Source organism: Artemia franciscana, chromosome 7 (assembly GCF_032884065.1).
Source record: "Artemia franciscana chromosome 7, ASM3288406v1, whole genome shotgun sequence".
In the NCBI taxonomy this organism is placed as follows: Eukaryota; Metazoa; Arthropoda; class Branchiopoda; order Anostraca; family Artemiidae; genus Artemia; species Artemia franciscana.
This window is the reverse complement of record NC_088869.1, coordinates 26,299,138-26,313,635: the sequence shown is the minus strand read 5'-3', so window position 1 is coordinate 26,313,635 and position 14,498 is coordinate 26,299,138. Positions and strand designations below refer to the sequence as shown.

The 14,498-nt window shown below is 35.3% G+C and overlaps 2 protein-coding genes across 2 annotated transcripts in view; one reads left to right on the top strand and one right to left on the bottom strand.

Annotated features, from left to right (window-relative positions):
* Positions 1 to 10,150, top strand: part of LOC136029074 (probable methyltransferase-like protein 24) — a 110,336-nt gene extending 100,186 nt beyond the window's left edge. The window contains exon 4 of the mRNA XM_065707122.1: positions 9,960 to 10,150. Within this exon, the coding sequence (XP_065563194.1) occupies positions 9,960 to 10,003 (44 nt within the window). The 3' untranslated portion in view covers positions 10,004 to 10,150. The remainder of the gene's footprint in view (positions 1 to 9,959) is intronic.
* Positions 1 to 14,498, bottom strand: part of LOC136029075 (probable methyltransferase-like protein 24) — a 42,937-nt gene that overhangs the window by 2,993 nt on the left and 25,446 nt on the right. Inside the window, exon 3 of the mRNA XM_065707123.1 lies at positions 10,221 to 10,379. Coding sequence (XP_065563195.1) covers positions 10,221 to 10,379 — 159 coding nt within the window. The remainder of the gene's footprint in view (positions 1 to 10,220; positions 10,380 to 14,498) is intronic.

Sequence of the window (14,498 nt, the reverse complement as noted above, 5' to 3'; positions counted from 1 at the left end):
TAGGGTTCAATTTGGTTAGGAATAACCGCAGATCTCCCCGTTCTGTGATATTCAATCTGCTCCTTTGTTCTGTTAAAAGGTTTGTAAACACTAAGACTCTTTTCAAAAAGATATGACGAGGGAAACGCTATATTTTTCGGGTATTTCTGCCTACAACTGAAATGTTTGATTCCCTCTTTCAATTTTCACCTTCGGCTCCTCATTAGTACTAGTCTTGGGTAGTTCCTCTTCCAATATAACATTGCCCAATTCCGTTTCATCAAATGGATTTGATATGATCAATGATGGTATATCCATCGTCTGAATATCTTCAAATCTGATTTTGAAGTCATCATGCAGGGTAATTAAAGGTTGGACGTATGTCTGAATATCCTCATCACAGTTTAAAAACTGGAAAACAGTTTAAAAACTGGGAAAGTTCGCCCCAACTGATATTTTGCTTCATATATTTCAATTTTCCAAGAAAAGCTGAAATTACACCCTTTGCTTTTAATAAATTGAGACTGCCCCTTTGTAATAGTAAGTTAATGTCATAAGTTTTATTAAACAAATCTGTCAAATACTCGGTGTCTGCTTTCGAACTGATTAGGTTTTCTCTTAAATTTTGATCTTTACTTTCCAGACACTCTAATACTAATTTAAAATTTAAGTAAAATCTTGTTAAACATGCATCCTTCGATAACCAGCGTACTTAATTATGTAAGAGCAATCGTTGAAACCCTTCATCATTTTCATCGCACAATTGTGCAAATAAACACGTATTCAATGCATTGCTTCATATTTTGTTAACTGGGTAAGGTCGGGTAAGGTCGACTCATCCAGTTGAATAGAAAAATGAGTTGTTAGTCACAAATTGAAGTGATTGGTGAATTCCTCACTCAAATTTTTCGCTACTAGCTGTTGTCAGTGTATGACACAGTAAATTGTTGTTACCTCTGGTATATTTTTTTTAAGATGGCTTATTAGCCCACGAAACCACCTGACCATGGTAGGAGCCCCATCAGTTAACACCAAAATACCGTTTGTAAATGGAATTGATTTTTTTTTTCACAAAAATCACTCAGGACAATAAATATTGATTCACCTTTTGTGTCCGTCTTTAAAGTTTTTGTGAATAGTAACTCTTCATGAATTAACAAATCAAACATATGCCAATAATAATGCTTCATTACCAGGTAAGGTTGACTCATCCAGTTGAATCAAAAAATGAGTTGTTTGCTGATAATTACATAAGAAACTTTCAATATCAGAGCTCATTTCATCAATACGTCTTTGCACAGTGTTGTCACTCGAAGGAATTATTTTGAGTATATCAAATGGGGAATTGCTCAAAATAGTTTTTAAAACATCTTCAACAGCGGGTAAAATTAATTTTTCTCCAATGATGTTTGGTTTTCCAGATTTTGTTATAAGTCATGTAATATTGTAAGATGCTCGCAAGCCATTATCATTTCTTTCATATGTTGAAGCAAACATACTGTGCACAGTGGGCCTCTTCTCATTTTTTTCCTTCTATTTTAAGAAAATGTTCCAAATCTTTATCTATTTTATCAGGATTAGATCTTCAGGCTTTGATGGTTTCATAGAGTCATTGCTCAAAAATTTGTTGCATAATGGGCAACAACTTGTCTGCTTTTGATGGTAGAAACCAAATTCTAAATAGTTAACACTGTATTGTCGACATTTCATCTTGGATTCAGCCATGTTGGATTCATACATTAAAAAAATTGTTGTAGTAAACTTATGGCAGTCTTACTGAACAAGATATGGCTACTTGAACAGAAAAGGAGCAATGAATTTTATTAATTAATTATTGCAATGAAATAAACAAAGAACTGTCAGCAAACTGATTCTTTATCTTAAAAGCAATAAATCGCTAAGGTCAATAATGAAGTTTTATGAAAACGACTGATCCGACTTCATTCTTTGTTTGTTTTTTTACGTGTAAAATAGATCGTCAAATCATAAATTAAAAGTACGAAGTTACAGCATAAAGGCAGGCGATTACTTACTTTTTAAACAAAAACATCGGTTCGCTTTACTTTTCCTTTCACAAATTCGAAAATAAATGAAAAACGTTTATCCTTACCATTCGTGTTTATATTGGTGAAGAATCATACAAGTTCAAGCAAGATCGTAAGCACATTCACTACAAGTCATATTTCGTCCCTTTGCAGTTCTAAACAAGCGTTGCAGAAGGCGTTGATGGCAGAAGCAGTGCTTTGCAAGTCTTGACATGTTCTAGTGAATATTTATAGTGAATGAATGCTACAGTGAATGTAGTGAATGTTGTAGTGAAAGCTTTTACAAGTAACAGTTGCTGAGCTTCTTAGAATAATATCTGCTTATATTGATAGGTGAAGTCAAGCCAATATTTTTTTTTGTTCACTATCGAAATCAGATAAAATTTCGTGGACTCTTTTTCACTGATTGTGAGCCCTTATTTTTCGTCACACCAACTTAAACCCCGTCAAGTTTTCCGTGCACCCCTGGGGGCCCACCTTGACCACTTTGGGAATCACTGGTTTAGAGGGTTTAGCTACTTATATAAGCTGACTTTTGAATCAGTCAGTACTCGTTTTGAATTTTAATATAGATTACATAAAAAAAACTAGTTTTTTTAACTGAAAGTAAGGAGCGACATTAAAACTTAAAATACGAACAGAAATTACTCCGTATATGAAATGGGTTGTCCCCTCCGCAATCCCTCGCTCTTTACGCTAAAGCTTTTAATTGTATTAAAAAGCAGAATTGTGGCAAAGAGTCAAACTTTAGCGTAAAGAGCGAGGGATTGCGGAGGGGACAACCCATTTCATATACGGAGTAATTTCTGTTCGTTTTAAGTTTTAATATCGCTCCTTACTTTCAGTTAAAAAAACTAGTTTTTTTATGTAATTTCTGAACGTTTTTGAATTAATGCATGTTTGATTTTGGCTCTCCACACATAAATTATTAAAATGAAATTTGCATATTAAATCCTTTTTTGGCTAAATGGCTTTCTCTTAGTTTTGATCAGACGATTTTGAGAAATAAGGGATGGGGAAGGAGGCCTAGTTGCCATGGAATTTTTCGGTTACATAAAAAGGCAACTATAAATTTTTATTTTTAAAGAATTTTTCTATTAGTAAAAAATATGCGTAACTTAAGAATTAACTTACGTAGCAAACTTTTATATTCTTATGTTTTTATTATGTGTACGAGGGGGTTTGTACCCTCGTTAATACCTCGTTCTTTACACTAAATCGCAAGTTTTGTCCCAATTCTTTAAGAATGACCCCTGAATCAGAAAGGCCGTAGAATGAATAGTTGAAATTACTAAAAATACTATAGCATAAAGAGCGAGGTATTTATCTCCTCCTAAATACCTCGCTCTTTATGCTAAAGTATTTTTAGAACCCCTCACATGCGTAATAATCTCTGTTCGTTTTAAGTTTCAATGCTACTCTTTACTTTCAATTGAAAAAAAAATTTCCATGTTTATTTTTTCATTGTTTTTTTATAGTAATTTTAGAAAATCCTGCGCCCTTTTCATTGAATTTCTGTTCCCCCATGACACATTTCTCCATGGAAAGATCCTCCCACATAGCCCCCTGTACATGTACACTTCCCAATAACCATTATTATATGTAAACACTGGTCGAAGTTTGTAAGTTGCAGCCCCACCCCCAGGGACTTTGGGGGAGTAAGTCATTCCCAAAGACATAGTTATTATGGTTTTTGACTATGCGGAACAAAATGGCTATCTCAAAATTTTGATCTGTTGACTTTGGAGAAAAAATGAGCGTGGGAGGGGCCCTAGGTGCCCTCCAATTTTTTTGGTCACTTAAAAAGGGCACTAGAACTTTTCATTTCCGTTAGAATGAGCCCTCTTGCGACATTAGTGAAAAGATTGCGATGTTGATGAAGGAATAATTTTCTGCTTTTACAATATGAATTATGTGTATTTTAAATTTATATGACCCTTTTTGCTTTCTGCTTTACAAATTGGAAAAAAATCATGTAATTTCTGATGTTTGTTTTAATTCTGTAAAATCCGGCTCGCAGCTCAACGGAAAAATACTCCTTCCCACTGACCATTCTTTTCCTCCTGGACCCAGTATAGGTTTTTTATAACCGAAACGGAAATTTCTCTCGGAATTTGCTTTTGGCTGTTATTACGTATATGAGTGGGTTGCCCCCACCTTGGTACCTCGCAATTTATGCTAAAGTGTTTTGAATTTTTAAAAAGATTATTATTCTAATTAAAAGGTCCTTGCGTGCCAAAATTCATTCTTAAATAATTGGAACAAAAAGTCAAACATTAGCTTAAATAATGATATACTGAGAAGGGGGGCAACCCCTCTTGTTAATTATTTCAAATTCATTATTTCTGATCAATATTCCGTATATGAAAGGGGCTGTCCCCCTTCAAAGTCCCGCTCTTTAAGCTAAGGTTTGACTCTTAGTCAAAAGCCTACTTCTTAAAACAATAGAAACTTTAGCGTAAAGAGCAATATGTTTACGAGTGGGCAACCCCTTTCATATATGGAATAATTTATGTTCGTTTTAAGTTTTAACGTCGCTCATTACTTGTAGTTAAAGAAAAAAGTATTTAGTTTCTGAACGTTTTTGAAATAATGCATGTTTTGAATATTATCGCACATGAATATTTAAAACGAAATTTGCATAATAATTTTTTTTGGCTAAATGGCTTTTTCATAGTTTTGATTGGATAACTTGGATAAAAAAGAACTGGGGGAGGAGGCCTAGCTGCCCTCCAATATTCGGTAACTTTAAAATGCAACTAGAACTTTTGTTTACGAACGTTTTTATTAGTAACACATATACGTAACTTACGCATTAACTTACGCAATGAACTTCTATATTTTTATTATGTATGTGAGGGGGTTCACCCCCTCGTCAATACCTCGTTCTTTACATTAAAGTATGAATTTTGTCCCAATTATTTAATAATGAGCCCTCCATTTAAAAGGCTGTAGAATAAATAGTTTTAATTATTAAAAATACTTTAGCGTAAAGAGCAAGGTATTGCGGAGAAGACGAACCACCTTATATACATAATATTTTTCGTTCGTTTTAAGGTTTTAATGCTGCTCCTAACTTCCAATTGCAAAGAAATTTGTTATATATTTTTTCATTTTTTTTTCAAATAATGCTAGAAAATCCTGCTCCCTCTTCATGAAGAATCTCTTCCCTTATACTAAATTCCTCCATGGAAAGATCTTACCACGTAACTCCCCCCCCCCTAACACACCCTGTTCCGAGCACAAAAATTCAGCCATCATATAGGCCATTAATATATGCCATACACAAAACAGTCTTTCTCTCAATTCTTCTTTTTAAAACAGTAAAAAACTTTAGCGTAAAGAGCGGGGCGTTGATGAGGAAGCAGCCTCTTTCATATACGAAGTAATTTCTGTGCGTTTTAAGTTTTAATGTCGCTCCTTACTTTCAGTTAAAAAACTCGTTTTTTTTATTTAATTTCTGAACGTTTTTGAATCAATGCATGTTTTGATTTTGGCTCTCCGCAGAGGAATAATCAAAACGAAATTTGCATATTTTTTTGGGGGGGGGGGGGGCTAAATGGCTTTCTCATAATTTTGATCGAATGATTTTGAGAAAAAAGAGGGGGGGGCGAAGCCTAGTTGCCCTCTGATTTTTTGGTTAATTAAAAAGGCAACTAGAACTTTTAATTTTTTACGAATCTTTTTATTAGTAAAAGATTTACGTAACTTATAAATTAGCTTACGTAAAGAACTTTTGTATTCTCATGTTTTTATTACATATATGAGGGGATTCGCCCCATCGTCAGTACCTCGCTCTTTACACTAAAGCTTAAATTTTATCCCAATTCATTAAGAATGACCCCCTGAATCACAAAAGCCGTAGAATAAGTAGTTGAAATTACCGAAAATACTTTAGCGTAAAGAGCGAGGTATTAGAAGGAGGTGAGCCCCTCATATGGGTAATAATTTCTGTTTGTTTTAAGTTTTATTGCTGTTCCTTACTTCCAGCTGAAAAAGCTTTTTCACTTTTATTTTTTAATTGTTTTTTTTTTAAATTATGCTAGTAAATCCTGCTCTCCCTTCATGGAAATTTTCTTCTCCCATTACAAATTCTCGAAGGAAAGTTCCCCCAGCATATCCCCCTCCTCTCAACCCCTCCCCCAAACCAAAAAAATCCTCCTGAAAACGCCTGTATACTTCCCAATAACCATTACTATATGTAAGCACAGGTCAAAGTTTGTAACTTGTTGCCCCTCCCACGGGGACTGTGGGGGAGTAAGTCGTCCCCAAAGACATAGTTATAAGGTTTTTCGACTACGTTGAATAAAATGGCTATCTCAGAATTTTGATCCGATGACTTTGGGAAAATAATTAGCGTGGGAGGGGGCCTAGGTGCCCTCCAATTTTTTTGGTCACTTAAAAAGGGCACTAGAACTTTTCATTTCCGTTAGAATGAGCCCTCTTGCAACATTCTAGGACAACTGGGTCGATACGATCACCCCTGGAAAAAAAAAAACAAAAAAAAAGAAAAAAAACAAAAAAACAAAAAAACAAATAAACACGCATCCGTGATCTGCCTTCTGGCAAAAAATGCAAAATTTCACATTTTTGTAGATAGGAGCTCGAAACTTCTACAATAGGGTTCTCTGATACGCTGAATCTGATGGCGTGATTTTCGTTAAGATTCTATGACTTTTAGGGGGCGTTTCCCCCTATTTTCTAAAATAACGCAAATTTTCTCAGGCTCGTAACTTTTGATGGGTAAGACTAAACTTGATGAAACTTATATATTTAAAACCAGCATTGAAATGCGATTCTTTTGATATAGCTATTGGTATCAAAATTCCATTTTTTAGAGTTTTGGTTACTATTGAGCCGGGTCGCTCCTTACTACAGTTCGTTACCACGAACTGTTTGATATGGCTCTGATTCAGATAAATACTAAATTAGTTCTAAGGGAAAGACGAGGGGATTCTAGTCTTTTTTTATTAGTCGAAAGTGATTGGAGACCAACCAGTTGCAAGTTGTATTTTCTGTGTGAATATTTTCCACGGGGAGGGGAATATTTTCCAGGCAATATTCTCTAGGGGGGGTATTTTCCAGAGGAGATGTTTTCTGTGAGGGTGTTTTTCGGGGGTGGGAGGTATTCTCAGGGAGAGTAAACGCCTAGAACTGTTTTACTGATGAAGGATTACAGATTGCCAATGGTTGTTCTTTTGGCCATCCACCTGGGGCAAAAAGAAAAGGAAGTCGTTCCCGAATGGGGTGGTAAGAAGTCATAAGAAAGGATTAAATAGGATCTGAAACTTCATAGGAAGGAGTAAGAGTGGAGCTTTGAACAGATTGGGTGGAGAAGCGGGGTACACCGCTGATTCGGCCTCAGGTGGCTTGGCGAACCTCATAAGAACACTTTTCTTATGAAGCATGGTTTGAAATGCGGAAATGAAAGAAGAAATGTCAAAACACTCTCCACAATGAAAATACTAGAACAAAATTAGGTTGTTAATTATGCAAGGCAATTATTTAGGTTTGATCAATATTGAGTGCATCTATTTCTTGGCTCAGCACAAGGTTTTATAGTTTAGTAACTTCTGAAGAAATGTCAAAGCAGCTTGCTAAGAAAATAAAAACAAGTGGAATACTATAAAATAAAATAAAAAATAAAAATAAAAACAAGTGGAAGCTATCTGTTTGAAAAGGGGCAAATGAAAAATGCCTGTTCTTGTCATCGTGCTATTTGGTGAACGGCTCGTGCTTCGTAATGCTCCCAACATAAATAAAAACTAAATTTTTAATCAAAGCTAAAATGTGTTGCATCTGTCTAAAGTAGCACAATGCACCACGCACAATACATGTGCATGCACATGCACAATGCACAATACATTATCAATGTTAGCGCTACATATTAAGAAGAAACAAATACAGATAAAAAAGGATAGCTAAATATAAATAGAAGAGAAAATGCAAGGGAAAATCTAAGCTGATTAAGGTAGGTCGTAACTAGGGCCCGGCTAATTTGTATTTTAGGGTCCGATACCAATATTGATATAATCGTAGCGTACCGATACGATACCGATAAAACAGACGGATGGATTCGTCTCCAGAAAAAAACCCAAGGTTTAATCCCCCCATTCTCTGCCCATATTCATACTCAGATTTTTCTCCTTGTTCTTTTACACTGCAAAGAACAGCATCGATAATTCACTGTGGATTCCAAAAATTAGGCCATTTCTTTACCTTTTCTGATCAGCAACTTCTGAGCTCACAAACCAATGGCGGATATTTTTGGAAGTGATAAATAAGAAAAAACATTAATCAAAGATGGAGGATCAGTTACATGAACACAAATACGTGAAAATCTGATTGAAAGAAGCGTTAAATATTTATTGAAATTGATTATTCAAAACCCAAATTTCAATGACAGTACATTGAATTTTTATCATTCAAATATTAATATGAAAACTTTTCATTCATATGTTATGGTCTCTTACTAACAAACCTATGCTAGTCATACTGGATACAAGAGTGCAGCTTGAGTTTTAAGCTCGGATGATGGATTAAAAGAAAGTGTCGACAAAATTGTCGAGTATGCCGGCAAATCCGGACACACTAGCTATATTTCCAAGGTTTCCAAAACTTACAAGCGGTGACGACACCTTGGAACTCTCCCCTTCCCACCTCTAAGCCCCCCTCCACCCCTTAGCTGTGTCCCTAACTGGATGTCATGGTTTTAAGCGATTGAATCTTAAAGCTTTCACCCACGTAGTGAACATTCATTAAACAGAAATGTATGGTTTATTGAATTCTTTTTGTTGTTTTGGCATAAGTTGTACGTTCTTGAACGTAGACCATACATTTTGAACATTGTTGCACCAAGTGTGTATTGATAAGTATCGACAAAAATACTTCGACTTCAAGTGACACACCTGTGCTGCTCTCTCCAAAACGGTAACACTTAGCTGGTGGCTCCGCCCCCAAGGACTAGACAAGAAAAAATTATCTGAGGAAATCTGGTGCCATCTTCTGGATAGGTTGCGCATATATATACTTTATTTTTTACAGAATTCTCCTATTTTTTTGTATTGTCGTGACTTTGGCTCCCTCAGAAATGTTGGTCCCAAAATCAATCCTTATGCACATCTCCAAGGACTTGGTAATTGCACTTATTTGTGACCCAAAACAAGAACATAGCGACTATAAGTATTCCAGGTAGAGAAAGATTATAGACCACTTGCAGCAAACGTTACCACCTACCCTTATTTTGGAAAATAGTGTTCTTTCCAGATCGAAACCCAAAATCAAATATTTATACCTAAAAACATTAAATAGACATAAATACGTATATGTACATGCATATATAAATAAAATACGTCCTTAAGGCATGCAAGAAAGAAAAATTATCCTCTTAAAATTCCAAAGGGCGTATGTGCTGTTACGCTTGTCATGGAGACATGTTTTTGCTTGAAGATTTAAGTAAAAATTTGTCAAAAGTAGAGAGATGAATTTGACTGTGTGGTTTCAGTTTTGTATACAAAACATCAATCGGTCTTCAAGATGCACATACTGAAAATTTGGTTGTCCTTATTTAGGCTGTTCTTAGGGTATAATCTTAAGGAGTAAATAGTTAGAACGAAGTAGATACGTCATTGGAAATGACTAGTGGATGATTATCCACTTGAGAAATCCCTTTTACTTTCCAAAAAGTGTACCACTCTTTCGTTTTACCGTGACTATGCAATGCTACCTAGGGCAATGATAAATTATTGATACAATGAAACTTAAAGCTACTAATAGCAAAAAAAAACTTTGTCTAAGACATAAACTTAAAAATTGAGCTCTTCACCAACAGCAAATTTTATTAGAATGAGCCTATAAGTCCTGGGTTGCCACCACTGAGGATTTATAGCCAAATTTGGCAGTTCTTTCCTACTTAAAGGGTTTCTTTATTTCTAGGAAATATTACTCCTTGGCACATGTGGCTCAACAGCAGGAAATGAACAGAGTTTTCAAGAATAAAAACCCTCTCATCGGCATTTTGTCTTGATTGAACTGTTTTCTTCTGCTTGATATAGAAAATGCTTCGTTTCTCTTACACAGTTCGATTTCAGATTCGATTCAGATTCTTACAACTCCTACTATAAGTATTCTTGCAACTAATGCAATCACTATCCCTTTTGATTAATAAATATTAAAATAAATTTCGTTCGCAACTACCTGTTTCAATCATATTTGGGATAGCTTCGTATTCAGATTGTTCAATATCCATTTTTACAACGTCGATAATACGCTTTTCATGTCCAAGAAGTTTCATGATTGATCTAAAGCTTTTCATTTGCCAACCCTTTGTGTTTATTTCATCTTTCCCTTGAAGGCCTGAAATAAAACGAGATATTTGAAAGTCCATTCTAAGAATTCTTATTTTCGCGAGTAAATACGACGAAGAGACAATAGAACATTCGATTTAAAGAAAAAAGACGGTTGCGCTAAATTCATGAACAAGTTAGAAAATAAACGATTTTTAAACCTGGATTGCACAAAAAAAATATCTGAATAAAATATTGTAAGTCGACGGTCATTCTTACCGTAAAACGTTAAATTCCAATTAGTTTATAAAATTTGTATCATATGAAATATCAAATTCCATATTTAACAACAATCTTCAAATTTCCAAGCTCGTTTTCTTCTCCTGTCCTCACGTCGTCACATTAAAAAAAACTTACTTTCATTTAAAAAACTTGTTTTTTTTTGTTTAATTTCTGGACGTTTTTGAATTAATGCATGTTTTGATCTTGGCTCTCCGCGCATAAATAATTAAAACCAAATTTGCAAATTAATTTTTTTGGGCTAAATGGATTTTTCGTAGTTTTAATCGGAAGATTTTGAGAAAAAAGAGCGAGGGAAGAGGCCTAGTTGCCCTCCAATTTTTGATTACTTAAAAAGGCAACTATAACCTATAATTTTGTACGAACGTTTTCTAAGTAAAAAATATTACGAATTAAATTACGTAGCAAACTTCTATATTCGTATGTTCTTATTGCGTATATGAGGGGGCTCACCCCTCGTCGATACCTCGCTCTTTACATTAAAGCTTAAATTTTGTCCCAATCGTAAAGAGCGAGGTAATACGAGAAGGTAAACCCCTCACATGCCTAATAATTTCTGTTCGTTTTAAGTTTTAATGCTGCTTTTCACTTTCAGTAAAAAACTTTTAAAATTTATTTTTTCATTGTTTTTTTTAAATAATGCTAGAAAATTCTGCGCCCCTCCATTGAAAGTCTATTCCCCCATAAGCAGTTCCTCCATAGAAAAATATTCCCAGGTAGCCCCCCCCTCAACTCTCCCACCCAAACCAAAAAATCCCTCTGAAAACGTCTGTAAACTTCCTAGTAACCATTACTATAAGTAAATACAGGTCAAAGTTTGTAACTTGCAGGCCCTCCCACGGCGTCTGTGGGGGAGTAAGTCGTCCCCAAAGACATAGTTATTAGGTTTTCGACTATGGTGAATAAAATGGCTATCTCAGAATTTTGGTCCGATGACTTTGGGGAAAATATGAGCGTGGGAGGGGCCCTAGGTGCCTTCCAATTTTTTGGTCACTTAAAAAGGGCACTAGAACTTTTGATTTACGTTAGAATGAACCCTTTTTCGACATTCTAGGACCACTGAGTCGATACGATCACCCCTGGGAAAAAAACAAAAAAAAAACAAATAAACACGCATCCGTGATTTGTCTTCCAGCAAAAAATGCGAAATTCCACATTTTGTAGATAGGGGCTAGAAACTTCTTCAAGAAGCTTGTCTGATACTCTGAATCTGATGGTGTGATTTTCGTTAAGATCATATGACTTCTAGGGGGCGTTTTGCCCTATTTTCTAAAATGAGGCAAATTTTCTCAGGATCGTAACTTTTAATGGGTAAGACTAATCTTGATGAAACTTATATATTTAAAATCAGCATTAAAATGCGATTCTTTTGATGTAACTATTGTATCAAAATTTTATTTTTTAGAGTTTCAATTACTAATGAGTCGGGTCGCTCCTTACTACAGCAGTTCGTTACCACGAACTGTTGGATTTTTTTTATATATGTCTTTTTCATTGGTAAAAAAAAAGAATATATCAGATCTTATCGTTTTTTTTTGGTTATAAGAATCCATATTTCAGCCTCCTATTTATGGATTGTACAAAATTTTTCAATGTCGTAATATACACCCTCTTGAAAATATTTCGTCTGAAAATCTGAGTAGATTATAGCAGCAGTATCAGTAGTAAGCAGCAATAGTATTCACACTGTGTCTTTTGCTCATAAAATCTGATGATTTGATCTCATCATCTGAAATCTCATCATCTGATAGTATTTAAATTAATACTTCAAGCCATTTCTGAGATATTGCCGATACATCTTTGCAATACTTTAAGTTGTTCCTGTGAGATATTTACGCCTTTTTTGATAGCCTGATTCCACATAGCGTATTTCAATTTAGTTCAACATCCTCCTTAACATTTCCTTAAAGTTCCATCGTAATAATCTTAGGTGCAGTAGCACTAGTAGTAATCGTCATAGTAGTAGTTGTAGTAGAGGTAGTCGCAGCAATAATAAAAGTAAAAAATACAGCAGTTGACTTTCCAGTCCTTACCGGCGGTGCTGGTCTCCGTTTCACGGTCCTTCAGCAAGGAATTGCAAAAGGGGATAGTTGTAGAAGTCATAGCAGTAGTAGCAATTGTAATAGTAGCTGTAGTTGTAGTAGTAGTAGTAGTAGTTCCAGCCGTAGTAGTAGCAGTAGCAGTGATAGCAGCATGCACGTAGTGACTTATGGTTATTTCGACATTCCTCTTAACATACCCTAAAAGTTCCAACTTAATATACTATGCCATTGCTGATATGCCTTTTGACAACCCGCATGCATAGAGTGTGTTCTGCTTTAATTCAACATCCCCCCGGACATTCCCTGAAATTTTCACCTTCCTACCCTTAGCCTCAGTATAGTAGTCACAGTAACAGCAGTGATAGTAACTGAAGTAACAGCAGTAGTAGCAGCAGTAGCATGCATGGAGTACCTTTTGGTTAGTTCAACATCCATCTCGAAACATTTTGAAAGTTTCAACTTTATACTATAGGCTGTTGCTGAGATTTCGATCATACGCAATTTTGGCAACCTGAGGGCACACATTGTGGTTTGATTTCGTTCAAGATTCCCCTAAATACTCCCTGAAAATTTCACCGTTATAACCTACGCCTCAGTAGAAGTAGTAGTCGTAGGGGTAATAATTGTAGCAATAGTGGTAACATGGTCATAGCTCCTTTTGGTTAGTTCAACGTCCCGCTCAACATGACCTGAAAGTTCTAACTTAATACTCTAAACCTTTCTTAACATACTACTCTTATGCCCTTTTGAAAACCCACAAACATATAGTGTGTTTTGAAATATTTGAACCTTCCCTGAAAGTTTCACCTTAATACCATCAGCCTCAACAGTAGTGTTGTGGTAGTAATAGTACTTGTATGCACATAGTGCCTTTTGGTAGGTTCAAAATCCACCTTATCGTACCTTTAAAGTTTTTGATTAATAATCTAAGCGTATCTGATACATTACTCGTACACCCTTTTGAGAATCTACTTGCTCATAGTGTATTTTGATTTAGTTCAACGTCCCTCCAAACATTCCCTGAAAGCTCACCTTAGCTTCAGAAGTAGCAATAGTTGTATCAGTAGCACCAGTAGTAGCATTAGTGGAAGTATGCAAATAACACCTTTTGTTTTTTCAACATCCTCCTCAACTACCGCTGAAACTTTCAACTTAATACCGTAAACAGTTCCTGGGGTCTCGATGATCCGTTTCTTCCACAACCTGTATGCACATATTTTGTTTTGATATACTTCAACCCTATTTCAAAATTCTCTGAAATTTTTTGCCTTAATACACTTAGCATTAGCAGCAGTAGTAATAACAGTAATAATAGTAGCAGCAGTAGCAGTAGTAGTAGTAGTAGTAGTAGTAGTAGTAGTAGTAGTAGTAGTAGTAGTAGTAGTAGTAGTAGTAGTAGCAGTAGTAGTAGTAGTAGTAGTAGTAGTAGTAGTAGTAGTAGTACTAATAGTAGCAGTAATTGCAGTAGTAGTATTAGTAGTAGTAATAGTAGCAGTATTAGTAGTAGTAGTAGCAGTAGTAGTAGAAGTAGTAATAGTAGTAGTAAAACTAGCAGTAGCGTACACACATTTTGATTAGTTCAACATCCCCCACAACAAGCCCTGTAAATTTTAATTTTAATCTTAAAGCCATTCCTAAGATATTGCTGATACATTCTTTTGACAGCCTGCATGCACACGTCGTTATTTGTTTCTTTTCAACTTACTTCTCAATGTTGTTTGAAATTTTTATCTTCACATCCTTAACCTTAGTTGTAGTAGTAGTCACGCTAGTAGTAGTACTAGCAGTGTAGTGGTAGTACTAACGGTAGCAGCACCAGTGCTAGTAACAGTTGTAGTGTTCTATAT